This window comes from Sturnira hondurensis, unplaced genomic scaffold, assembly GCF_014824575.4.
Source record: "Sturnira hondurensis isolate 20B ecotype Veracruz unplaced genomic scaffold, ASM1482457v3 Scaffold0025325, whole genome shotgun sequence".
In the NCBI taxonomy this organism is placed as follows: Eukaryota; Metazoa; Chordata; class Mammalia; order Chiroptera; family Phyllostomidae; genus Sturnira; species Sturnira hondurensis.
Genome location: NW_028097956.1, coordinates 193,192 through 218,657, shown reverse-complemented (window position 1 = coordinate 218,657; position 25,466 = coordinate 193,192). Strand labels below are relative to the sequence as shown.

The 25,466-nt window shown below is 64.7% G+C and overlaps 3 protein-coding genes and 1 long non-coding RNA gene across 6 annotated transcripts; 1 reads left to right on the top strand and 3 right to left on the bottom strand.

Moving 5' to 3' along the window:
• Positions 1–628: 628 nt before the first annotated feature.
• TMEM80 (transmembrane protein 80) lies at positions 629–4,362 on the bottom strand. Of its 2 annotated transcripts, XM_037039242.1 has the most exons (5): positions 4,245–4,362; positions 3,707–3,726; positions 2,942–3,035; positions 2,753–2,845; positions 629–1,623 (listed from the first exon to the last, which is right to left on the bottom strand). In XM_037039242.1, exons 1-5 carry the CDS (start codon positions 4,345–4,347, stop codon positions 1,418–1,420), a joined length of 516 nt encoding a protein of 171 aa, XP_036895137.1. In that variant the 5' UTR covers positions 4,348–4,362; the 3' UTR covers positions 629–1,417. The 2 variants fall into 2 exon arrangements, with proteins under 2 accessions (XP_036895137.1, XP_036895138.1); XM_037039243.1 differs by lacking the exon at positions 4,245–4,362 and adding an exon at positions 4,043–4,212 and having other exon boundaries at positions 2,942–3,726.
• Positions 629–14,243, bottom strand: LOC118982250 (uncharacterized). Its single transcript, XR_005065507.1, has 3 exons — positions 14,229–14,243; positions 10,765–10,769; positions 629–1,203 (listed from the first exon to the last, which is right to left on the bottom strand). It is a non-coding gene; the product is annotated as an uncharacterized LOC118982250 (long non-coding RNA).
• On the top strand, positions 4,868–21,823 carry DEAF1 (DEAF1 transcription factor). Of its 2 annotated transcripts, none has more exons than XM_037039226.1 (12): positions 4,868–5,310; positions 7,198–7,295; positions 8,855–8,984; positions 9,235–9,381; positions 9,743–9,882; positions 10,302–10,367; positions 11,726–11,852; positions 12,145–12,273; positions 12,768–12,896; positions 14,523–14,770; positions 20,555–20,641; positions 21,463–21,823. In XM_037039226.1, exons 1-12 carry the CDS (start codon positions 5,022–5,024, stop codon positions 21,565–21,567), a joined length of 1,695 nt encoding a protein of 564 aa, XP_036895121.1. In that variant the 5' UTR covers positions 4,868–5,021; the 3' UTR covers positions 21,568–21,823. The 2 variants fall into 2 exon arrangements, with proteins under 2 accessions (XP_036895121.1, XP_036895120.1); XM_037039225.1 differs by having other exon boundaries at positions 20,552–20,641.
• Positions 21,824–22,855: 1,032 nt separating this feature from the next.
• DRD4 (dopamine receptor D4) lies at positions 22,856–25,387 on the bottom strand (the record flags this gene model as incomplete). Its single annotated transcript, XM_037039250.1, has 4 exons — positions 22,856–23,072; positions 23,165–23,634; positions 23,738–23,850; positions 25,094–25,387. Coding segments are annotated over 4 exons (1,083 nt in total), but the record flags the coding sequence as incomplete, so codon positions are not given.
• Between the last annotated feature and the right edge of the window lie 79 nt (positions 25,388–25,466).

Sequence of the window (25,466 nt, the reverse complement as noted above, 5' to 3'; positions counted from 1 at the left end):
TTCCTGGTTTTCTCCCTGCTGCCGAGCAACCGGAGGGAAGGCCCCGCCTGCCTTCACCTTCCCGAGGCGGAGCCTGTGTGGGCGCACGTGCCGAAGGGAGCGCCTTCTGAGCACTGTCTTCAGGTGAGGAGCCCCGCCCACAAGGAGGCCTCAGGGGGCCTCGCGTGTCAGCGGGGCGTAGGCCACCTGGAGTCTTCGTCCTGAAACTCTGTGGCCAAAGGGAGGGGAGCACTGAGGGCACAGCCCAGATCCTTGGGTCTGGGGTCTCCCAGCCTGCGGGCCAGGGCCCCCGGGGCGGGAGGCGGGGCTCCAAGTCGCCCTGGCAGCATCACAGGCCGTGGGGAAGCAGGCGCCCTCTTCCGGGGCTGCAGACATTGGGGCCCAAGCCAGGGGTCCTGCTCACCCCAACCAAGGGCCAGACTTGGTGTTGCCCCTGCCCCTCGCTGAGGCCAGTCCCCCTCAAGGCCCAGGACAAGCCTGGAGGAGGGAAAGCCCGGCCCCTCAGCCTCTGGGGAAACTGCTCTGGGTGGCCAGACAGGAGGTGAGGCCTGCCCAGCACACTGGCCTTTGTGCTGAGGGGACACAAGACCTGGGAGAGGCAGGTGGCCTTAATGAAGAAAAACTCAGGGAGGTATAAACACTTCTTTATTTTAAAATACAGTGTAGAAAAAACAAGTCCATTTGAACACATCACTCCAAACAGGAAACATGTAACAGGAACAGACGAAGGAAAGTTACGAGAAAGGTTCAGCTCACAGGAGACCTGGATTCTCCCCGCACCGAGTACAGCCGTGAATGAGGCCCTAACGACCCAACCGGGACCTCTCAGCCCTGAGTCGCCAACCCCAGGGCAGGGAGAGCTGCTCCACCGCCCCCAGGTGCCCAATGGGCAGTCCCTGGGGCGGGGCTGTGGCTGCTGAGGAGGAGCCCCACCCCAGAGCCCGCCAGCCCCACTGCCTGCTTTCTTTTGGAGCTGTCTGCCCGAGCAGCGGAAGACCCCAGCCCCCTGCCCCACCCACACAGCCATTCCCCACCGTGGGGACGTGGACATTCAGGGACGCAGGGGTCCTGGCTGGACGGCCAGCGTCTGGACATACCCTCAAGGAAGAGAGCGGTGGACACCACAGGAAGCTGCTTCTCCTGGGAGGTGACAGGGCCAAGCCCACTGGCCCCCTGCTGGCTTGGGGCCACCCCAAGGGTTGTCTCTGGCCACAGCTGTTCCCAACACCTTACCCCACACTTTGTTCTGTCCTGGTCCTGCCCCCAACACGACTCACAAACCACCCAAACCACCGGCCTCCCTCACACAGGGCTGATCAATGAGGAAGGGCCCTGTCGCTGTGCCACGGGGCGGGGACCTCGGGGATGCCCAGGAGTGCTCCTGTCCGGGGCATCCTGGGGGCCGCATGTCACCTGTCTAACCAAGGAAGGCGGCGATGGCCACCACCTGCAGGATGGCCTCCAGGCTGTGGATGGCCAGGAGCGTGGCACTGAGGACCAAGTCTGCCCACAGCACCAGGGTCTGCCAGCGCAGGAAGTAGACGGACAGCAGGGCACTGGCCCCCGTGAGGACCAGGCTTGCAGCCAGCGGCCCCTCAGCCTCCGTCAGGTTGCCCCTGGTGCCTGGAGAGCAGAACAGACACAGTGAGAGCCAGGCTGTGGGCGCCGCTCGGGACCCAGCAGTGGAGCGTGTCTGGGGGCGAGGCTGCAGGCCAAGGGGCAGCACACAGGCCCGCAGCCTCAGGATGTCCAGTGAGAGCCTGCCCCCAGGACTCAGAGTGTCTGAAGGCGAACTGCACAACGGCAGAGCTCTGGGTGCAGACCAACTGCAGCTCTGACCTCACCCCGGTCTCTGGGTCAGTGGTGAGGGGTGGGGGGGTCTGGCTCCCTGAAAGTCACCCAGGTGCGCTCTGACTCCTTTCCTAATTCCAAGTGGACCAAGGAGACTTTGTTTTAAAATTTCCAAAAGTATTTTACTCTCGGGGCTAAGGCCGGTCTGGAAATTCAGCACGTGTTTCACAGATGGGTCAGTCATGGACCATGCACATCCCAGATGCTGAGAGCTGACCGCATGTGCCTGGTCGCTTGGGAGGGGTGGGAGGGGCGGGAGGGGCAGATGCCCGGCAGTTCTGTTGCTACTCACTGCCCGCCCTTGGCACAGCCTTGGTCTGTGACAGGGGACCCTGAGGCCCAGGGCACTCAGCAGGAGGGCTGAGACATCAGTGCTCTCATGGCTGGCCGGGATGTGCCAGGACCCTGGTGCACCGGCAGAACACGCGGTGATTGCTGTGCCAGTGCACGTGTGCCTGCCGTGGACATGCTGGACAGATGGGGCTGGAAGCCCTGCCCCCCTGAGGTCAAATGGGGGTGGGCAGAGGGCAAAGGGCACGCTGTACTTCTGTTTGGGGCCTCCCATGCCTCCTGGCCTGCGGTCCTGGTGGGGATGGCCCAGATCCCACCCAGACTGAGCGGAGGGCAGCCCGGAAGGTGAGTGTCTTGGCTCCAAGGACAGTGCTGTTACCCAGCAGCTCTGCTTCTGACAGGAAGCCTCTCTCCCAGCAGACTGCACCTACTGTCTCCTGAACAAAGCTTCTCAACAAACTACTTAATACTTAATGATGCTGTAAGGCGAGGCCTGCGGGCAACTGGTGGAGCACTTAAACCCAGCGTCTCAGAGCCACACTAGCCACACTAGCAATCCTCCTGCTTGGAGGATCCCAACAGGTACAGTTTTTACAGTCAGCCAACTCACCGAGGTACACCCGGGGTGCTTCCAGAGTCCCCATCAGCAAGAGCAGGGCCAGGTCAAGAGCCAGGTGATCCTGAGGGTAACTGAACACCTGGCCTGCAGACGTGAGCAACAGGGCAGAGCTCTGGTTACAGCCGGGGCAGCAGCAGTGACGGCTCCGCCCGCCCCGCGCCGCCCGCGCCCCCAACTTACTTTTATACCCGACCATCAGGAGCGTGGCCAGGACGTGCAGGGCGGAGCAGGCCCCACCCAGGCACAGCAGCATCTGCAGGGGCGCCGAGGAGAGCTGGGGCGCGTTAAGGACTCAGTCGGCAGCCGGGCTGCCCCATGCGCCCACCCGGGCCGGGCAAGGGAGCCGCTGGACCAGGACTTCAGCCACAGCCAACACCCAGGTGCAGCTTAGGTGCTCTCGAGGGCCCTGGAGTCTGTCCTGTGGGGCACCCATGGATATGACCCCTGGTGTCACAGGGGGGTGGCGGCCCGGACCTCTTTTCACAGGGACACCCTGGCCCAGAGGCCGGGTGCTAGGCATGGCAACCCCTCAGCCACTGCAGGCTGGGCAGCCTCAGCACCCCGACCGAGGCCCTGGTGACAAAATATAGAGGAAAAGGGGGATTCCGGTTTTTTCAAGTAAAATACACTTCTCTTCTTTGGGGGAGCAGTTAAATACCCACCACCTACTCTCCTGACCTCTGCACACCTGGCCCTTGTTCGTGCCGCAGGGGGCCTTTGAACCCTGCACGCGAGCGACTCTCCCTCCTGGGCCCTGGCGACCCCACCAAGGGCTCGGGCGCTGGGCAAGCAGGAGGGGTCGGGGCCAGCGCGCTCCGCTAGGAGACGACACCGACTCCATCGCTCCCGTTGGCAAGTGGGACTGTGCCCGGAGCTGGTAGAAAAGGGGGTCAGGGTTCCGGGCCGCCGAGAGCGGGAGCAGCAGCAGCAGCAGCAAGAGGATACGGCCGCGGAGGGGGCACTCCCTGCAAGAGAAGCGGCGGGCGGTGAGGCCGGCGGCCCCCGCGAGTCGCTCAGCCGGCCTCGGGACCATGGACGCGACCGACACCGGCCTCGGCCTCCTTAGGTCGCAAGGAGGAAGGGAAGCCCACGGCTGCCTGGACGCTAAGCGGCCCTTCTCCCCAGGCCCTGCAGGGTCGCCAAGCAGAGCCGCCCATGAGAACAGGCTCCGTCCCTGAGGCCCGCACACGTGCCCGGTTCTCGCGCCTGCACTGGCACCCGTGCCCACCCCGTGGCCCACAGCATGGGGTAGGGTCGCCAAGCCCGGGCTGTCCACGCCACCGGCATGAAGAGGGACGGCCTCCGGGAACCCAGGCTGCTCGAGAAGACCGACGGGCAGGAGTCCCCGCTGAGACGCCACGGCGAAACGCCGGGCCGGGGCCAGTCCAGCTGCAGCGAGAACCCACTCCTCCCCGGATAACCCGCGCCCAGGCACGGGCCCCAGACCCGAAGGCTCCCAGCGAGGGATCGCCGCGCCCCTCACCTCGCCGTCCTGCCGCCATCTTAGCCCCGCCCCACCCCCCTCCCCAGTCCGCCGCGTTCCCGGCAGCCTCTCGGCCCCGCGCCGCTCGCGTCCCTTCGGCCATTTTCGCCTCTGATCCCGAAGGGGCCCGACCGTGCCGCTTATAGAGAGTTGATTCCGAGTCGCGGCTGAGACTCGATTAGCCAGTCCGGCTGCGCTCGGGCGCTTTCGGAAAGGAGGGGGAGGGGAGCCGGGGATGGGCGGGCCCAGACTCGGGCGCGTTCGGCTCCGTTCGGTTCCGCTCGGAAGAACTCGGCTCTCGCTCGCGGCCGGGCGGGCGGAGCTTGTGGCGCGAGGCTCCCTAGCTTAGGCCAAACTGTGTGGGTGAGCTTCGGCGAGCTTCGGGCCCACGGTCGGCCACCTTGTGGGCCGGAGACTACGGCGGCCGCGGCCTCCTAGGCGCCAAGGAAGGCCGGCGCAGAGCCGCTCGGAAACGCTCGTGTGGCCTCGTACCAATTCGGACAGCCTCGGCTCCGTACTTCGGGCCTCTTCGGCCCTCCTCGGTTCCGGACTCTTGGCCGTCGGCTTGGCTCGACTGGGCCACTTCGTGCCGGTTCGGCTTCTCCTCGGACGTCCTCGGCTCGGCTCGGCACACGGCTTTGAGCGGCCTCGACTCGGCTGGGCTCGGCTGGGCTCGGCTCGGTTCGGGCGGCCTTCCTCGGGCGGCGCGCTTCGGGCTCCATCCCGGCCTTCGGGCGGCCCCGGCCAGCGCCTTCGGGCGGGCTCGGCGGAGTCCGGATGGAGGACTCGGACTCCGCCGCCAAGCAGCTGGGCCTGGCCGAGGCGGCAGCGGTGGCGGCCGCGGCCGCTGTGGCGGCGGCGGCCGCGGCCGCGGCGGGGAGTGAGGCCGAGGAGCCCGTGCTCAGCAGGGACGAGGACTCGGAGGAAGACGGTGACTCGGAGGCGGAGCGCGAGACGCGGCGGGTGACGGCCGTGGCGGTGATGGCCGCAGAGCCCAGGCACATGGACATGGGCACCGAGACTCTTCCCGGCCCCGACGAGGCTGCTGCGGCCGCCGCCTTTGCAGGCAAGTGCCTCGGGCCCGCGTCCTCCCGCACCTGACCTGCGCGCACCTGCCACGCACACACCTGCCCTGCTCACACCTGCCCCCTATACACCCCCTGCACACAGCTGAACGACCAGCCCACACCTGTCCCTGCATACCTGCACCTGAACCCCCTGCATCTGCCCTGCGTGCGCCTAGAACGACCACCCCGCACCTCTGCACACACCCGCTGCACTTGCTTCGCTTACACCTGCCCCGTACACACCCCCTGCACCACACACCTACCCTGTACAAGCCCCATGACCAGTCCACCCATCCTCCCAGAGAACCTGCCCCACACCTACCCTGTGTGCCCTGTTGTTACTGCACGTCTGCTGTGTGTGTGCATGCACACCTGCTTCCTCAGTCCCTTTTCCTTGTGACAGCACTCTGCACTTTTTCCAGAACCTTCTCAGCACCTGTCCCTTGCCCTACCTGTCTTATACCTCTGTCCTGGGTGCATGTGACACCATGGGGTGGGGGGTGGGGTCAGACACGGATCCTGTTCTGGAGGAGCTGGAGGGTGCCCTTGGGGAGCGTGCTGTGGTTGTGCCACAGCCGAGGCGCTGTCCCCCGAGGTGCTTCGCAGCCTTCAGAGCTGGACAGCGGCTGCCTGGTCCCCGTGTGTGTGGTCCCCCTGTGTGTGTTCCCCTGTGTGTGTTCCTGGCATGTGTGGCCCTTGTGTGTGTGCGAGGGTAGGTCTGCTTCACACTCACTCAGGTGTTCATTTAGCGCCATGGGGGCTGGGTGGGCCCAGCACCCGTGCTCTGCGTGTGGTTGGTTTGGGGTCCATGGAAAAGCAGGGAAAGTGTTTTGTTCTCATCGGCGGACTCTGGAGTAACATCAGGATTCTGGACCGTGAAGTTTTTCTTCAGGCTGTCATCCTTTCCACATGTGTTTTTCCAACTGCGGAAACGTGGTGTCATGTATCGTGACGTCAGGAAGGTGTCTTGACGTCACTTTTTTCTGCAAAACTTTATGGTCGTGTGTATGCACTGAAGCGGTAGCACTCTCTGCTGCTCACTGCACAGGTCCGGGGGGCCCAGTGCCCTTGGTGGCGTCTCCTTGGGGTGTGTGGTCCCCATGTGTGTTCCTGGTGTGTCTGGCAGAGCTGCTTGTGTGGTCTTCAGACTCGGTCTCCTGGGCCCATGGGCTCTGGGGGACAGCTGCAGGCGGCTGGGCGGTGGGCAGGACAGGGATGAGCTGTCTGGGCCCGTTGGTGAGTGCGGGTTGGTGGAACGTATGGATGTCTTTGGGGGTGTGTGGTTGACCACCTCCTGCATGCCGGACGGCCCTGGGCACGGGGTGTCCTGGAGTGCCCCTGGGAGGCCCTGTCCTCCTTGGAGGAGCTCTCCAGGGCCGGTGCCTGAGCTGAAGGGCGAGGTCGGCGGGAGGGGCAGAGCACAGGCTAGGGAAGGCTTGGGGGAGCCCCTGGCTGAGTGGTGGGATGGGGAAGTGTGGGGCGGGTGGGTGCAGCACACCTGTGTGAGGGCTGATGCTGCAGAGGCTCAGGGACACCTGGGGGTGTTTGTGGAGATGCAGGGGAGGGGTGGGGTCCCAGAGGGATGGGCTGGGATGTAGGAGCAAGTGAGGGCACCTGTCTGGCTGGTGGCTATTGCAGGATGTGCTGGTTTTCTCTCGGAAGCTGGGGCGGCTGGCAGAGGCTAGGGACCCTGGACAGGCCCAGCGGGTGGAGGGAGGGGCCCCCAGGGGCCTCTCACTGCAGTAGGAGGCTCTTCCCTGGCGGGACGGGATTGGTCAGACAGTGGTCTGGCAGTGCCGGTGAGGCCTCTGTGGGAAGGGTTGGGGGTGCAGACTCCTGCCTCCTGTGGGCCCCAAGGGCGCACTGAGCCGGGCTCCGTGTTGCAGAGGTGACCACTGTGACCGTGGCCAACGTGGGCGCCTCGGCAGACAACGTCTTCACCACATCGGTGGCCAACGCCGCCTCGCTGTCAGGACACGTTCTGGTAAGCTGTTGTGCCAGCAGTGCAGGACCTGCTTCTCTGCCCCAGTCTGGCCTCTGCACTTGGCCGTGCCCTGGCAGGGGAGCTGGAGCTGAGGAGCACCCTGCCCGTGAAGTGTGGGCAGGTGGAGGGACCCGTCTGAGTCCTGGGGTCAGGGGACAGCGTTTCTGCCCTCCTGGCCAGAAGGACGCGCAGGGTCCTTGGGGTGGAAGCATCCTTCCAGGCGGGTCCTGTCCTGCCCACTGTCCTAGTCACGCAAGGTTTGGAGGCCCCCCCCGCCCCACCCCCACTAGTCACAGCCTGCTCCGCCCCAGAGGCCACCCACTCCTTCACCATGAAGGCAAGTCCCCTTCCCAGTGGCATTGCGCCCAGTCAGAGCCCACCTGACACTGCCATTGCCTGTTTTTCTCACAGCTGGGGCCTTCTGTGACTTGGGGGACAGCTTGGTCCCCGGGCAGCAGGTGCCAGCGCTGGGCGGTCCCCAGAAAGGGCGGTTTCCCGGGGCCTTTGCCTCAACAGTCAGGGTTCTCTGAGCCTCAGTCACACTCCCGGGACTTCAGGCACCTGTTGGCCAAGTCACTGGCATCGGATGGGCCCCAAGCAGAGCCCCTGCTCTGGGCAGGGGACGGCCGTGAGGGCCCGTGCAGGTGCGAGCAGCTCGGCCCATTTCCATGGGGGCCGGGCGTGCAGGCTGACGGCCAGGCCCCTCCTCCTGGCAGCAGGTGTCCCCACACCTCAGGGGGCCGGGGCAGCCGAGTTGGGCACTTGTGTATGGCACCGTCTGTGGGCTCCAAGGATGGACCGGAACCTGCGGGTGGAAGAGGACGACAGGGAGGGGCCCCGCCTGCCGCCTCCGAGGTGCTTTGTGATTCAGGCGGGAGCCCTGGAGACACCCAGCTGTGCCCTGACCCAGGTCCCCAAGTGCAGGCCAGGCACGCACACTCGTGGGTGGGGTGGGGTCCCTGCTGCTCTCCCTGACTGGGGGGCGGGGTTTGCAGATGCCAGGCGGCTCTCACTGGCCTTGGTGGGTTTTACCCTCTCAACCTAACAGCATTCGACCACCTTGGACCACTGGGTTTGGGCTGGTGCCTGGAGGCCCTGCATCCCCCTCGGTTGCCCAAGTGGGCGGGCCGGCAGCAGGGCAGGGCTGGCCCACAGGGGCCGGTGAGTCTCGGACAGATGTGACACCGCCGTGCGGTTGGGCAGCCCTGCCCTCTGGGGGTGCGAGCAGAGGTCCTTGGATGGGACACGGTGTGGGAAGGGGATCCCGGGCCAGGCTTCTGGGAGACCCTCCCTCGAGACCTGTGCCCATGGACATTCAGGCCCTCCTGCTGCCAGGGTTTCATGGGGCGCGTTGATTCTGTGGCTTTGACACAACCTCGAGCATTTGCTCAGGGCCACAGACTGGTGCTGTCCCTTCCCAGGGAAGAGACGTCTTTGGAAGAGACCGGGGAGTGTGGCAGGCATCCCCTGGTTGGCAGGAGCTTGGCCCACTGCGCCAGGTGACCTGCCCGCGGCCCCGGAGAGAGAGGATGTAACGGACGGGGCGCTCTCCCCTCCAGTCTGGCAGGACTGCTCTGCAGATCGGAGACAGCCTGAACGCTGAGAAGGCCACACTGATCGTCGTGCACACCGATGGGAGCATCGTGGAGACTGCGGGGCTGAAGGGGCCTGCTGCTCCGCTCACCCCAGGTAGGGTGTGCCTGGCTCCCTGCCCCAGCGGGTCGTGTCCCAGGGCACATCTCAGGTTTGGAACAGCACGTGTTCTGCAGAGTCAGCAGGGAAGGGGGGCTTCAGGGCTGAGACAGAACTCCCCGGAATGGAAGGGGGCCTGCTGGGGGCGCTGGAGCTCCCACTGTGCTAGACCAGCTGGGGTCACTGTACTTTCTGGCGTCTTCTGGTGCTTTCAAGGCCTGTCACTGTCCAACGCTTTCTTTGCCAGGTCCTCAGTCCCCTCCAACACCCCTGGCTCCTGGCCAAGAGAAGGCGGGGAGCAGGTACAACTGGGACCCATCGGCGTATGACAGCGAGCTGCCCGTGCGCTGCCGGAATGTCAGCGGCACCTTGTACAAGAGCAGGCTGGGCTCAGGTAGGACGCTGCCTTCGAGTGGGAGACCCCTGCCGCCTCCTGCCCACCCTCCCCTGCCTGCCGGGGCCCCGTGGGCCAGTGAAGGACACAGGCGATGCCACGGGCTCCTTGGGGAGGGCTGGGGGACCCTACGGGCAAACAGAACGTGCAATGACCCTGGCGGGGGTGGGGGGCAGCTTGCGTCCCCGGCTCAGCACCGTGGCCTGCAGGCAGTGGGTCCGGGACGCAGGTGGCTGCTGTGAGTGCAGTGTGCTGCAGATCCAGCAGGTCTGCCCCAGCCTGCGGGGCCGGCAGTGGGGGCAGGCGAGGCGCCACAGGCCTGGACGGGAGCAGGAACGGACGGCTGCCCTTGCTGTCCCAGGCGGCCGGGGCCGGTGCATCAAACAGGGGGAAAACTGGTACAGCCCCACGGAGTTCGAAGCCATGGCCGGGAGAGCCAGCAGCAAGGACTGGAAGCGGAGCATCCGCTACGCCGGCAGGCCGCTGCAGTGCCTCATCCAGGTGCCGCACCTGTGCCTCTGGGACCCGGGGCAGGGCAGCCTCGGGGCCCCGCTGGACTCCCACTGAGTGCCAGTCCCGTGGGCAGGTCACTTGCCCTCTGTGCCTCTCAGCCTCCTGATGCAAAGAGGGCGGTGGTGGCGTTGCCCGCTCAGTGGCGGGAGGACTGGCGAGGGAGGCAGGTGCCCTGGGTTTCTGGAAACTCCCCCCTGAGAGGAGGCTTCTGGGCGGCCTCTGCAGCTTAACCTCCGGGGAGTGGGTTGGGGAGGGGCGCCCCAGAACGTACCAGAAGGAGAGGGTTCTCCCCTGCCACCAGCCAAGGCATGTGGGGAAGGGAGCACAGGAAGAAAGGCTCGGGAGTGGCAGGCTCGCCCTTCTGCACGGACCGTGCCCAGAGCCAGCATGGCGCCTCCTTGCCCCAGGACGGGATCCTGAACCCTCACGCTGCCTCCTGCACCTGCGCCGCCTGCTGCGACGACATGACCTTGGTGAGCGGCCGGGGGTCGAGTACCTGGCGGGGCCCTCGGTGCCTCTCTGTCTGGGCACTCTCTTCATGGCTACTGGGGTCGTCTGTCCCCATGTCCCTGGCTCCCCTTTGGACCATCCAGGGGTTGCCACCAGTTTCCTGTACAAACCCAGTTTTCACCTTTGGCCGTGTGGTGTGGGTGGTTGGAGTGCCTCCTGCAAGCTGAGGGTTCGATTCCCAGTCAGGGCGCGTGTCTGGGTTGCAGGGTCTCTGTCCTCTGTCAGGGCACGTGGGAGAGGTGGCTGATCCGTGTTTCTCTCCCTCCCTCTCTCCCTCCCTTCCCCTCTCTAAGCTCAACCAGCAGGTCCTCGGGTGAGGACAAAATAGCTCTGTTTCCACACATAACTAGTGGCTGATACCCCAGCTGGGGCACGCGGGTGGCCCCTCAGTGGTTGGGGTACGCTGGCGGAAGTGTCCTGGGAAATGGAAGGCTCCTGTGATGTCACCTGTTGACCCCAAAACAGACCCTTTCTATTAAAAATTTTACTTATTTATTTTTAGAGATGGGAAGGGAGAGAGAAAGTGAGAGAAACATCCATGTGTGGTTGCCTCTCGTGTGCCCCTTACTGGAGACCTGGCCCCCAACCCAGGCCTGTACCCTGACTGGGAATCGAACTGGTGACCGTTTGGTTCACAGGCTGGCACTTAATCCACTGAGCCACACCAGTCTAAGCCAGATACTTTTTTTAATGACAGTATCTCATCAGGTCAGGAGTGTCAATAAAGATGTGGAAATTGAAAAGGGGAATCGGATGGAAATTCTAGAACTGAAAGCAAACTTCCTGCCTGGGGCCCCTAGACGTGCCCCCAGCAGCTTGCAGCCAGGGAAGGGTGTGGTCCTTTCTGGCCCTTAGGGACAATCAGCCAGACGGTCCTCCCTGAGGACCAGGGGCCTCTGCCCTGGGAGCTGTCTGCTGCCTTCCCTGTTCTCCTCTTTTTGGTCCCCAGGGCTTTCTCGTTCAGTGACAGCCCCGTGCCTCTTCCTTCCTGTTGGGCACAAGTGTCTGCTGCTCCTTCTGGGTGGCAGTTTTCCTCTCTCCCCGTCTCTTGGTCCCCATGTGTTTTCTGGCTTCTGGGAACTCCTCAGCACTCGACACGTCGACGACGCTCCCCCTGGTTCCCAGCACTGTTCCCCACACGTTCTCTGGGAAAGTGCCTTTTCTGTCATTGTAGAGAACTTGGGGCCTAAAGGGAGGGGGGCTCTGAGGCAGCTTGCCTCTCCCTGGCTTCTGGGACAACCGAGATGCCCCACTGAACGCGTGGACGGTGTGAGGGCCACGTCCGCACACAGTGTCTCCGTGTCACTGTGCTTTCCCCCAGAGCGGTCCCGTCCGGCTCTTTGTCCCCTACAAACGGCGCAAGAAGGAAAATGAGCTGCCCGCAGCCCCGGGGAAGAAGGAGGCCGCCAAGAACATCACGCTGCTCCCGGCCACCGCCGCCACCACCTGTGAGTCCCCACGGCAGGGCTCTCCTTCCCTCAGCGTGCCCGCTGCTGTCACCCCTCAGTGTCCCCTGTGGGTCCCCGTTTAACAGGTCACGCCTGTCAGTGCCCTCCACGCCCCTGCTCTGCCCTGCCCACACCTCGGGGACAGGCCCAGTCATCGCCCCCGAGGCAGCCAGGGTCCCCGGTCTCTTACGAGTCCTTGCAGATGTGACAGCAGCATGTGCAGTGTCCTCCTCGGGCCTCGGGCTCCTGCTGGGCCCCTGCCAGGTGGTGAAAAGTGCTTCTGGTTTTCCAGTCACTGTGACCCCCTCAGGACAGATCACTACCTCGGGCGCACTGACCTTCGACCGAGCGTCCACTGTGGAAGCCACTGCGGTCATCTCGGAGAGTCCGGCGCAGGGCGACGTCTTTGCAGGAGCCACAGGCGAGTCATGTCTGCCCCTGCCTCGCCCCTGCCAAGCTGGGCGGGCTCGGTGGGTGGTCTGGCTCCCAGAGGGTCTCAGCCAGGGCAGGGAGCCAAGCAGGCGTGAGCAGGGGTGGGGTGGGGCGGGCAGGGGTGGGGTCAAGGATCTGTTCGGCCCTCGACCTGAGAAGCTCCCCAGTTCCAACCTTGCTGGGCACCAGCGCTGCCGGGTGGGGACGGGGCGCCCCGCATGTGGTGCGCGTGTTCCAGCAGCCGCACTGGGGGGCGGGGCAGGGGCCTGGCCATGGCAATGACTGTTGTGCTGTGTTCCCCCCAGTACGTCCCACATTCTGCCACTCACACGATTCAGACCCACGCATCTTGGGAAGGCCCCGCTTGGCGGAGGCACCCCTGGGACGGCTTTCCTTCTGGGAAGCTGGGGACCCTGAGTGATCTCCCGGCTGTGCCACCAGCGGCGGGGTCACCAGGCCACCCTTCCTCTTTCTCACCGACAGTGCAAGAAGCAGGCGTGCAGCCCCCGTGCAGGGCCGGCCACGCGGAGCCCCACTACCCGGGGTTCCAGGACAGCTGTCAGGTCGCGCCCTTCCCAGAAGCTGCGCTGCCAACCGCTCATCCCAAAATAGGTCAGTGTGGAAGAGCTGCTTGCGCACATGGGTGGCTGTCCTTGGCGTTACTCCCCTCGAAGGACGTTCTCGGTGGAGGAGGGGTGTTTCATTCTCTCTGTGGGTGCCATGGATTGGGGCCGTGCCCACGGCAGTGTGTCAGCGCCACCTGTGAGGACATGGCTACACCCGGTCACCGTGGGGTGTGCGGGGTCTCAGCACCCCGAGGAGGTGGCGGCCCTGCCAGGCCTGCCAGGAAGGCCGCCGATCTGTCCCCAGGAGGAGCTGGCGCTGTCCTCGATGTTTCCTTTCAGGCTCCACACACATTTCTGCCTTCCTTTGAGGGGAGCGATGCCTCCACACTCACAGTGGGGCCTCCCCACGTGGTGTGTGTCTCACAGCTGCAGACGAGGCTGCAGTTTCAGAAACTAGTGACCACAGTGTTGCTTGCTTGTTCCATTCTCTCCTTCCCAATTTAAACTCTGCCCCACTTAGGTTATGCTGCTCCTGCCCCTCGCCCCACGGTGCCACGGGTTCCCTGGGCTGGGCCTGGTGCCAGAGGGTGCCCCTGGGCTGGGCTGGGGCTGGTGGGGGCCGGCTCCTATGTGGTCAGCGTGGGCCCCCCTGGGCTGCCTCCTCATTCATTTCTTCCTTTCAGTGTGGCCTTGTCGTCACCTGTTTTATTCTCTGGCTTGTAACCTGTTTCTGTCATTATTTTGTCCCAGATTGTCCCAAATTGGGCTTACTATCCTCGAGCACTTCCCTACCTTCTGGCACAGGCAGGGGTGGGAGCTTTGGGTCAGGTCTTCAGTCCCACCGGGAGCCCTAGTCCTCTCAGCGGGACGGCGTTGGGAAGCCCACGTCTGGCCGGGCTCGCGCCGGCCCCAGCGGGCACCACGTCCAGGGACCTCACTCATGCTGGCTCCAAACGGGGCGGGGCATGTTGACACCAGGACACAGGCTCTGGCCACAGACCAGGGCTTTTCCCTGGAAGGCCCACATAGTGGCCCCCACCCCCTCCGAGTGGCCTGCGCTGCTGCTGGGGTGCCCCTGCTCCCAGGCCGGTGTTGAGCCCCCACTTCCTGCCCAGACCACAGAAACCGCGGGCTCCCGCACTTCCTCCTTCCATCTTTGTAACTTCCGTCTCTGGCTGAGAAACCGTGGTCGGGGTGCCCAGACTTCTGCTGCTGCAGAGTCCACCCGGCAGGCCCCTGGGCTCCCTCTGACCACTCACCTTCTACACCGTGGAGGTGACATCAGTCAAGGGTAGTGTGCACCCCTGTGTGGAGCGCTCTCAGTCACATGGGCGCGGTCACATGCTCACCACCAGAGTGCAGCAGCCCATCAGCGCACGCCAGGCCCTGACCCCGTCTGGGTTCCGTTCACGAGATTGTTGCAGAGCCACATTCTCACCAGTTCACTGTCCTCTCGGCGGGTCCTGCGGCGGCTTGTGGCCACGCTGCCCGAGCGCCTTTTGCCCGGGGCTTGTGTCTAGCGTCCCTATATTGGGCACACTTTAGAGCAGGCCTGAGACATTCATGGCTGCCCACCATTCCGCCCCCTGCCAGTGCTGGATGGGCGTGCCCATCGGGGGCGCCAAGTCGCCAGGAGCCGTGCTAATGCGGGCTTTGTCTCTCAACGTTGCAGTGCTGACCTCCCTGCCCGCCCTGGCGGTCCCACCCTCCAACCCCACCAAAGCCGTCTCTCCCTCGGTGGTCAATGGCCTGGAGATGTCGGAGCCACGGAGCTGGCTGTACCTGGAAGAGATGGTCAACTCCTTGCTCAGCACAGCCCAGCAGCTGAAGACGCTGTTTGAACAAGCCAAGCAGGCCAGCTCCTACCGAGAGGCCGCCGCGGCCCAGGCCCGGGTGCAGGCGGACACTGAGCGGAAGGAGGTAACGGGAGCTCAGGCGGAACCTCGGGGTCCCCGTGACTAGGGTGCAGGTGTGGCCAGCACCAATGCGCCAGGCACTGGTCAGGGTCAGAATGGTGTGCTGAGCTGTGTGGTGCCACTGTGTTCCATGTCCAGCGTGGGAGACGCTGGGAGCCGTGGGGTGGGGCTGACATGTACGGCAGTGGCGGGGCACTGCTGGCTCCTCGGGAAATTTTCTGAACGGGACGCTGGCGCGGTGCACGTGTCTGAGCATCCTCTCTCACAGACAGCGTGCGCTTGGGTTTGCAAGCAGAAGTCAAAGTGATTTCCTTTTTAAAAAATCTTTTCTAAAGTTTATTGATTTTGGAGACAGAGATATTGACTTGTTGTTACACTTACTGATGCAGTCCTTGGCTGATTTTCTTTTAAAGATTTTATTTATTTTTAGAGGGGAAGGGAGGGAGAAAGAGAGGTAGAGAAACATCAATGTGTGGTTGCCTCTCATGCGCCCCCAACTGGGGATCCAGCCCTCAACCCAGGCACGTGCCCCGACTGGGAATTGAACCTGCGACCCTTTGGTTCGAAGGCCAGCACTTAATCCACTGAGCCACGCCAGCCAGGGCTTTTGGCTGATTCTCGTGTGGCCCTGACTGGGATCGAAACTACCACCGTGGTGTATTAGGACAGCTCTCCAACCAACTGAGCTACCCAGCCAGGGCTCAAATTTTCTGCCAAATCTATATAAGAATAATTTTTCACTTATTTCTACTTCTCATAGATCAAAAGAAAGAAGAGCTTTTAAGGTTCTTAATTTTCTAAATGGCTTCTTAATATCCCCAGTAGGGGGCGCCTGAGAGACAACCATCCTTTGATGTTTCTCTGCCCCTCTTTCTCCCTCCCTTCCCCTCTCTAAAAATAAATAAATAAAATCTTTAAAATACATATATATAATTCCAAACTAATACCTACTCGGTGCTGAATTTTATGGGAAAGAGAAGAAGCTTAAGGACCACCAAGAGAGATCACCATTTACTTGAACAACGTGGGCCTGACCGTGCGCCCGGAGAGCAGGCCTCGGCCTCTGTGCTGTGCAGGGGGTGGGTTTCCAAGCCAGGAACCGAGACTCGGTGCCAGTCCTCGCCCTGTGGGTGGACGCCCACCGCCGGCAGACCACCGCCAGCCTGTCCGATGTTCAGGGCCGACCACCGTAAAGCCGAGATTTATAAATAACATGAGGGAAGGAGCAGCTGTGGGGGCTCTGCCGACGGAGAAATGAAACCGAACCGACAGCGGCTTCAGCCCCTGGGGGTGGCTGCCAAAGGCACCTGACTCAGCCCTGGAGAAGTGAAACCGCCAGCCGCACACACAGGGCCCGTGAATGGGGCAGGCTCTGCTTCTTTCAGCGGAACTGCCTTTTGGCCAGTTAGTTATTACATGGGGACATTTGGGGCAAGGTGCTCCGAGGGAAAATACCAGCCATGGTCCCGACACCCACACGACCCCAGCCTGTGCCCGGGACCCCAGGAGACACCTCCCGCCCGCGCCCACTCTGAGGAAGCCTGCCAGTCCCCACGTTCAGGGAGAACCCCGTGTGGGCCTTTCCTACGCCGGGCAGCAGGCCGAGGGTCCGCACAGCTGTTCTGTGTGTTCCGTCTCTGCCATGTCCCCAGCTGTCACCTGGGGGGGCCTCTTTTCCTTCAGTTCACGGAATGTTTCCATCACGTCCTCAGCGGACCCAGCCCCATTTTCCTCTCTCCACCTGTCCATCATTCCCAGGGGTCAGACTTGGTGCTGTGTTGTTGGAGAGCCTTTGGGGCTCAGTGTGTGGGCGGGTGTCGGGTGGGTTCCCAGCTGGTCCCTTCCCCACCTCTTGGGGGCAGCCTGTGCCAGCCCCTGCGTCTGCGGTGCGTGGCTTTCCTGGGGTCTAGGGAGACCCTGGGACGGCAGCCCTCACCCCTCACGTGCTGCGGCTCTCCACCAGGCCGAGTCCCCTGTCAGCGCCCCAGGGCTCCCGGCCTTCCGAGGACCGTTTCTGTGTCTCTGAGTGGTCATCTGCGCAGGCCCACCTGGCGTGGGCAGCTCTGGTACAGCCAGGGCGGCGGCCTGAGCATGCCTCCCATGTGAGTGCAGCCTGTGTACAGGCGGGCGTGGGGCTGTGCTGTTGGGCTGCTGCTTGTTTGCCATTTGATTGCTGCACCGATTTTCTTCAAGATGTTTCATTTACTTCTGGAGAGCCGGCAAGGGAGGGGGCGGGGCGTCCACGTGTGGGTGCCTCTCGCTGCCCCCGCCAGGCATCTGGCCCACAGCTCAGGCGGGTGCCCTGACTTGGAGCCCCGCCGGCGACCTTCTGCTCTGGGGGGCAGTGCTCCGCCCACTGAGCCCGGTGGGTCAGGGCTCTGATCACACACTTCAGACACATCCCTAACACGCAAGATGAAAGCTCATGGATGTGTTTTCTTCGTGGAAGTGTGATTCACACCATAAAATTCATCCTTTTAAAGTGTGTGATGCCGCAGCTCTCAGTGAGCTCACAAACTTGTGCACCCATCACGCGGTCTGCTCACAGAACGCTCCATCACCCCCAGGCACCGGCAGACAGCGGGTCTGCAGGTCCCGGCCGTGGCCTCTGCTCTGGCGTCTCTCGCTCAGCACCACAAGACCCGGCCTCTGCACGCAGCGGCCAGAGCCTCGAGCCTCCACGCAGCTGTGTGACGGCCCGGTGTCAAAGCGCCCCAGGGTTTCACGGGTGGCGCCGGCTTGTTCCTGCTCTGAAGACACCGTCACGTCTCTTGGGCAGGCTGGGGCCTGTGGGCCACGCAGTGGCCGTATGTCTGTCTACTTATCAGGGTGCTGCCAGCCCGCTTTCCGTGTGGCCGCACCAGGGCGTCCCCATCTGCAGGGCATGCGGGCGTCCTGGCTCCCCGCACCACCTGCTGCCGCCTGTGCTACGGCTCCGCCGACCTGGGGGCCCTCTCCTCCAGGAGCACGACACTGAGCATCTTCGACGGCGCCCACAGCCGTGCGTGGGCCTTCAGGGCGGGGTCTCCTCAGATCCTGTGTGTGCTTTACATCGAGGAAAAGTCGGTATGATGTAGCAGTTGAGGTTGTTCATTGCTTCCACAGAGACCACTGGTCACCTGTTAGATGGCAGGGGCTGTTCAGATGAACAGGCCTTGGTGGCTTTTGTAATTCCCCCCAATCCAGAGATCTGGGGATAATTTTAAAGGGTGGGGAGGGGACATGAGGTGTAGACCCCCTGTGGGCTGGTTCCCTCATGCCCCTCAGCCCAGGTGTGCAGGGTACACTGGCCAGCTGCCCGGCTGTTCGTCTGCGTGCCCGTCTGCAGGCTCCTTCAGCTCAGGGAAGCCTTCACACAGCTGCCCTGGGGTGTCTGGGAACGAAAAGGAAGGACCTTCTGCTGCGTCTTCTGACTCAGGTTGCAGGTGGAAGCATATTGGGAGCAGGCCCTGGGTTCTTATTAGAATGGCCCCTGAATTGTGGGGGGCAGAGCCGAGTTCCACCCCCCACCCCACCCCCCGACACAGGCCAGACAGGCCAGCTCCCCCGAAATCTGAAGTTCTTGCTGCTGAGGAAACGAAAGGGAAACGTTCCCTGCTGTTAGTTCCGCGTTTTCTGCACTCACCCTTGACCTCTCTCTCCACCAGGTTTACGGTTTAGGAGGAGGTTCCCCCACCCCCTGGAGCATGCCTGGAGAGTGGAGGGTAGGCGGCAGGAATGTGGGCGCTGCTGCAGGTGCAGCCCTGCTGAGCCAGCGCCCGTCAGCTGCTGTCGTTCTCACGGAACAGCCCCAGCTCAGCCACCTCCCTTCTCAGAAGGCCCAGAGCTGAGTCCTGTGACAGTGGCAGGTGGTGGGCCACCACGGCAGGAGGGTGCTGGTCGGCCAGGGATGCGGATGTGGCAATGTTGGAGGTCCCTGAGCAGAAGGCCTGGCTTGGCGTTTCATTTGTAATTTGATGCATTTCTCAGAAAGAAATGTGGCAGGAAATCCCTTCTCCCTGAAATCCCCTGCGGGGAGGCTGCCCCGCCCCCGCCGGGGCGCCCAAGCCTGTGGAGTGGCCTTGCCACCTCCTCTCCACCCTGGACGCGTGGGGCCTTTCTGTACTGTCTGCGGTTGCAGACGAAGGCCACGTTGTGCCGGTGGCCAGCCGGCAAGGGGGGTCAGGCGGGGGTGATGATGACGCCCCGAGGAGACTGGCCTAGGGGTGGTGCGCACACGGCACAGCATGCGATGGTGCCTCAGAACTGCGCCGCCGCAGCCTGCGTGTTTCATTAACCAGGGTCAAATGAAATCCAATAAAACAGAAAAATCCAATAAAACAGAAAAAGAATCATCAAAAGCTGAGCACATCAGCCAGGGGAGGCCGGCGAGTCGTGACGGTCCTCATCCGTGTGATGCCGCCCAGCACACACATGTGGACGCGTGGGCTCGCCGTCCACCTGCCGTGGCGCCGGCCCCTCGGGCATCCTGGCAAACCGTGCGCGCACCCGCCACACTCAGCGCCGCGCGTCCTCTCCAGCTCCGGGGCGGGTCTGGGCTCTGCGGCCGGGTGGGCCTCAGCGCCTGGACGCTCGGTTCGTGTGGAGTGAGGGCTGTCGGGTGACAGTGGATGACTTGGAGGCGCCCTCTCCAGCAGCCTCCGGGGACCGGGGTCTCTGACCTGAGCGGTGTCCGAGGGGGGAGACTCCTGCCGTGTCCCCCGAGCACCGGGGCAGCAGTGACCCGGGACGCAGGCGCGGCACCGTGGGAAGGGTGCTTGAGGTCCCCGCGTTTCCCACGCACGTGTGGAGGAGTTTCTGCCGCGCGACCAGGGCGTCGGCCCGCATGAGAGCGGCTTTCCACGCCGCGGCCCCGGAGGACAAGAGGGCGCATTTGAACGGCCTGTCTTCAGCGCCGCAGAGCTTTGGGGTCGCAGAGGCAAAGCTGGCAGCTGAGGGCGGGCGACGCTGTACCCCGCCCCCCACGAGGCTCCTCCCGAAGCGGCTGGGCAGCCGCAGGGTCAGCAGACCTGCGCCCGCGCCCGGCTCCTGCGCAGACCGCCCTACACGCCTGGGGCCGGATCTTGTTTTCTCCTGGGGCATCTCGTCCCCAGAAGTCGGGCCCCTCGGGTTTCGTGGGACGACCCCGTCTTCTGAAGGGAGCGCACACTGCGTGGCTTTCTGAGTGGGAAGTGTTACTTGTGGAGAGCGTGGCTCGTGGTGAGCACAGCGTCCTGCAGAGAAGGCAGCTGCAGTCGGAACGAAGCCCAGAGCTGCCGGCTGGCTGCGGGGCGCAGGTTCGGGGCTGCGGCCGCGTGGCCGGAACAGGACAGGGGCCACCCGAACCCTGCGTGCTGTGCCCGCGCTCGTCCCCGCCTCTGGGGTGGACAGCGAGGCTGCCATCTGCACGTGTCACCGAGGCTGTGTCGCCGGGGTCTGCCAGGGACAGCACGCTGTCGGCCTCAGTCGGCCGCAGAGAAAGGCTCCAGTCCCGTCGTTTAAGGAAACAAAATGCACATTTCCTTGAACCGATGGGCAGAGGGCTCGGAGTGGGGGTTGGGGAACGGCGTGTGGGCTGCTTGGCACGCGCTGACCGCAGTCCGGATGTGTCCTCCTGGCCGCTTGGGCCAACGCGCCCCCGACGGCTTTGGGAATTCTGTCCCAGGCTTGGCTCTGTGCACATGGTGGGAAGGAGGCCAGCGTTTCTGGAGGTGACAGGCACCTGCAGCAGGCGGCGCTGGCGGTGGCACAGGGGCTCGGGTCAGGGCCCGCCACCTGCGCCGCGCTGACAGCTCTGTCCTTGCAGCAGTGCTGTGCCAACTGCGGCCGCGAGGCGCTGAGCGAGTGCACCGGCTGCCACAAGGTGAACTACTGCTCCACCTTCTGCCAGCGCAAGGTAGGGCCCCGGGCGCCTGCGCCCCGTTCCCGCGCGGTGCGGCGGTGGGGGGGGGGAGCGGGGCCCTGCTCACCCTGCCCTTTGACCTCGGGGTTGGCGCCCCCAGCCCGGGAGGCCTCACAGTCATGGGAGTGGGTTTTTCTGGGAGCCGGAGGGCCACCTGCCTCAGGGGTTTGGGACTTTCCACAGCCGGGGAGGCAGCGGGGGGGGGGGGGGGCCTCTCCCCGCAGGGCTTCACCAGCAGCAGTCGGAGCCCTGTCCACTCTCAGCAGAAACCCTCAGGGGCCGGCGACCGAGAGGACCAGGCAGGGCAGCCCTGCAGTCCTGGAGCTAACCAGCCGGCTTCCCGATTGGGAGCCCTCGTCCGGGCTGCACGCACTTGTTTCTGTGCTTCCAGGGACGCCTGTTCCATCATGTCACTGTGCCACACCCTCCCCTCCCCCTGTGCCCAGGTCCCTGGCCATCCAGCCTCCTGAGAGCCCTGGTCCAGGCTGAGGGGGCCGCCATGGTGCTCAGCACCCCATCCCTCCTGGAAACAGGCTATGGCATCCCCTGTCCCCAGCCACCTGTGGGCCGCAGCTACCAGCCTGGGAGCGTGGCAGCGCCCACTGTGTTTTCTGTTTTCCACAATTACACGTGGCCTTGTGGGCAGCAGCACCTGGTGCAGCTTGATCCCTGAGAGGCCCCTCCCGGCCGCCGGCCTGTGAGCCGGTCCCGCAGGCACCAGGCAGCACGGCCAGGCCTGAGTGAGGGGCCCAGGGGTGGGCACGCTGCCGCTGAGCTGGCAGCTCCCGGTGACATGGGCGTGTCCTTCCCGGCAGGACTGGAAGGACCACCAGCACATGTGTGGCCAGGCAGCAGCTGTCACGGTGCAGGGGGACGAGGTCCACGTCGCCGAGAGCGTGATAGAGAAAGTCGCCGTGTGAGGGCCCACTGGGCCCCCTCTCTGCGGTGGGGCAGGGCTGTCGCCCACCCGGGACCCCAGGGGGCTGCGGGGGACATTGAGAACGTGAGGAAACTTGCTGGCCAAGTTACGAACGGACTGGAAGGGGTCTGTGCCCTACGGAACCTCGGCTGCCCTGGGGCCTGGGGGGGCACCACAGAGGACGGGCTGCCCCACAGGTGTGTTGTGTTTGTAACACGGGGGTACGTACATGTGTCTCAATAAAGGCGATGTCCCTGCCCCACCCAGGTGCCGTCCTCACCCCAGCTTCCCGGGCGTGGGAGGCGATGTGCTGCCTCGGCTCCCGGCTCGGGTCCTGTGGGACTGCGGCAGCTGGGCACCTGCAGTGTTTTCCCGCCCACCTGTCACCTGAGGAGCCGGAGCAGAGGCAGGAGCTGGAGGGCGGGCTGCCCCCTGTGCCGGTCCCTCAGGCCTCCAAGCACTCATCCAGTCCTGGGAGTGACTGGCTCCTTGTGGCCACGACGCAGGGACAGCCTGTGTGTGACCTGGTCCCTTTCGCTCAAGTGACACCTGAGAATTCTGGACCCAGCTGGGGACTTGGCCCAGAACCTAGGCATGTACCCCAACTGGTGATCTGGGGATCCATTCGTCTTGGGGGATGGGGGCAGCCTGAGCAAGAGGGGCGGCTTGGGTGGCCCTGCCTCCTGGGCCCTGGGTGGCGGCTCCCACTGAGGATGGCTGCATGCCCTGGGGGGAGGGGTGTCTGCCTCCGTGGGGTCAGCTCCGCCGTGTGTTCCAGAGACTGGTGGGGGCCACCTCCGCTGGTCCTTGGTCTGGGAGGGGCCTGGCCGACCACTGATCCCAGCCCCAGTGCCTGCAGGGTGACTTGTCCACTGTCTCCCGCCAAGAAAGGAGACAGCAGCCGAGGGCCCAGGGGCTGGGAGGGGGCTGGGGGCCTTGCAGCTGGTGCCCAGGAGTGGAAGGGGGCTGTGGAGAAGGGTGGGAGCCACTGTGGGGAGCCCCAGAGCCGAGGTGGCCTTCCTGCCTCACCCTGAGCCAGGAGCCAGTTTTGGGGGCCCAGCCTCTGGGCTTCCTTGGAAGGAAGGGGTTAACTGGCCTCATGGGGGGTCTCTAGGGGCCTGGGCTCCACTTGGGCAGAGTCACCCCCACCTTGGCTCCCTCCCCACCCACCCGCACCCACTCAGACGGAACCTTCTGCATGGGTATTTAGGGCGGAATCCGTTTGGTAGTTTGCACAGAACCGCTCCTCCCCCTGGGGGTGGCCGTCGCCCCCTGAGGGAGGCGGGGTAGGGGCATTGACTCAGCAGCGGCAGCGGCACAGGGCCTTGCGGAAGACTCCGCGGAACTCCGCATTGAAGGCGGTGTAGATCACCGGGTTCAGAGCACTGTTGAGGTAGCCCAGCCAGGTGACGGCGCTGACCAGCCGTGGGGGCACCGTGCAGGTGGGACACAGCGCCCGCGTGATGTGCACAACGAAGAAGGGTGTCCAGCAGACCAGGAACACCCCTATGGTGGCGGAGAGGGAGGAGTGAGCCAGGGCCCAGCGCACCCCGGCCGGGCGCCGCCACCCTCCTCTCCGCAGGCGGGCAGGTACCTACCGACCACCACAGGCAGGACCCTCATGGCCTTGCGCTCCCGGCCAGGGATCTCGGCGCGCCTCCTCAGGGCCAGTGGCAGGGGCTGGGCCGTTGCAGCGGCGGGGGGTCCTGCGGCGGGGGGTCCTGCGGCGGGGGTCGGCGGGCCAGGGCCGCTGGGCCGGCGGGGCGCACGGCAGTGCAGTTTAGTGCGGCGCTCAGCCTGCCAGCGCCGCAGGCCCCGGAATGTGGCCCCGTAGAGCAGCAGCATGAGCGGGCAGGGCACGAAGAAGGAGCACACGGACGAGTAGACCACGTAGTCCCGGTCCTCCAGGCGGCACACGGTGGGGTCGCGGCCGTGCGCGTCGTTGAGTCCAAACAGCACGGGTGCAGCCACCGCAGCCGACAGCAGCCACGTGGCGCCGATGAGCAGGAGCTGACGCCCGCCCCGGCCCTGGCGGTTGTAGGTCAGGGGCACGGCCACGGCCACGAACCTGCAGGGAGCGGCGCAGTGAGGGCGGTGGCACCCGAGGCGCAATGGGCGGGGCCGGGGGCGGGGCGGGGTTGTGGGGGTTGCGTCCAAGGAGGGTGGCCCACCTGTCCACGCTGATGGCGCACAGGTTGAAGATGGAGGCCGTACACAGCATGACGTCCATGGCCATGAGCGCATCGCAGAGGCCGGGGCTCAGCCGCCACACGCCACCCTGGACCTGGGCCGCAGGGGCCGTGCAGGACAGCAACAGAAGACTTGAGACTCAAGCCCTGAGACCTGGCTGCCCCAGCTGGGCTCAGGCCAGCAGCCCACCGCCCCACTCCCAGGCCTCCTCCTGTCAGAGCTGGGATGGCCTGGGGGCAGTGGGGGCGTGATGGCCTGAGGACCCTGATCTCTGGTGATGTGGGGTGCAGGGTGCCAAGAGTCCCTGCTACACCCTCTCCTCCCCAGAGCACAGCTGAGAGCCAGCCCTTCTGCTCAAACTCCATCCCTGCCCAGGGACTTTGGACAGGTGGCTGCGAGGGGGACAATGGTTCATCCGTTCATAGTCACCCAGAGGGGAAATGAGATGAGTACACAGGCCTCGGCCCCGTGACCCACGCCCGGAGCAGACAGCTGCCCCCCTTATAAATCCCCTCCGGCTGATTTGGGACGATTAGGAGCTTACGACTGTCACTGTGACGTCCGTCTGCTGCTCCGGGGCAGGGCACAGAAGGTCATGGGTGTCCTTGTCCCGCCAGCCTCTGCCCCAGCCCCACCTGACTCAACCACTGTGACCACTTTGGAAAAACCAAGCCTCCCCTCCCCCACAGTTCAGGGCACGGTGTCCCCAGCCCAGCGCTAAGCAGCTTTTCTCTGCCCCGACCTCTGCGAAGACAGGCCTGGCAGGACCCACCTGAGCACCAGACTTGATCTGGAGAGGAGGCTCCTGGCCCCTGTTCTCCTCAGGGGCTCTGGACCCCACAGCTGCCCCTCCCCTGAGCTTTGCTGTCTCCCCCACCTCCCTTCCCTCCCTCTGCCCTTCACTGCCGCCCCCACCCCCGACTGTTGGCTGCCTCTGTGCAAGTGCAGGTGCGTGTTCCTGGTCACACGTGGCTGGGGCCTGGGCAGCCGTGTGTGCGTCCCTGTGTCCCGGGGAGCCAGTGGGGGTGAGCCTGAATCCGCCTGCGTGTCCAGCTGGCTGCCCTGGGGAGCGGACCCAGCTCAGGGGGGTGGGTAGGTGGACTGCCCAAGTCGCCTCTTTGTGGGGCCCCTGGCTTGAGGGACAGAGGCATCTCAGGTAACAGGAAGGGGCAGAAGGGAGGGGCCGAAGAAGATGAGCAGACAGACAGCAGGGCGGGCAGATGGATCGGAGATGGGAGTGGGGTGGGCTCCGAGGGGCCACAGGAGCAGCGCCCAGCCTGCTGGGGCTGGGTCGGCTGTGTCCCTGCGGCCACGGCGGGGGGGGGGGGGGCGCCCACCTCGGAGTACACGAAGAACGGCAGCACGAGCAGAGCGAGGAGCAGGTCCGCGGCCGCCAGGCTCACCACGAAGTAGTTGGTGGGAGTCCGCAGGGCGCGCTCGGCCGCCACGCTCACGCACACCAGCGAGTTCCCCGCGAGCACCGAGCCGATGAGCAGCACGCCCCCCACCAGTGCCGCCGCAGCCCCCGGCCCCGCCAGCCCCGCCGGTGACCCTGCACCTCTGTCCACGACAGGCCCGCGCCCCGCCATCAGCTCCCCAGCATCCGCGGCGCTGCGATTNGCGGCCACGGGGGGGGGGGGGGCGCCCACCTCGGAGTACACGAAGAACGGCAGCACGAGCAGAGCGAGGAGCAGGTCCGCGGCCGCCAGG

What these genes read in the sequence shown, in the direction of transcription:
- DEAF1 (XM_037039225.1), top strand. Translation starts at nt 5,022, where the DNA reads ATGGAGGACTCGGACTCCGCCGCCAAGCAGCTGGGCCTGGCCGAGGCG. An exon ending in CGCTGCAGTGCCTCATCCAG is followed by an intron (nt 9,883 to 10,301) that starts GTGCCGCACCTG and finishes TCCTTGCCCCAG; the next exon opens with GACGGGATCCTGAACCCTCA. An exon ending in CCACCTTCTGCCAGCGCAAG is followed by an intron (nt 20,642 to 21,462) that starts GTAGGGCCCCGG and finishes CCTTCCCGGCAG; the next exon opens with GACTGGAAGGACCACCAGCA.
- TMEM80 (XM_037039242.1), bottom strand. Translation starts at nt 4,347, where the DNA reads ATGGCCGAAGGGACGCGAGCGGCGCGGGGCCGAGAGGCTGCCGGGAAC. An exon ending in GATGGCGGCAGGACGGCGAG is followed by an intron (nt 3,727 to 4,244) that starts GTGAGGGGCGCG and finishes CTTCTCTTGCAG; the next exon opens with GGAGTGCCCCCTCCGCGGCC. An exon ending in GGAGTGCCCCCTCCGCGGCC is followed by an intron (nt 3,036 to 3,706) that starts GTATCCTCTTGC and finishes AACGCGCCCCAG; the next exon opens with CTCTCCTCGGCGCCCCTGCA.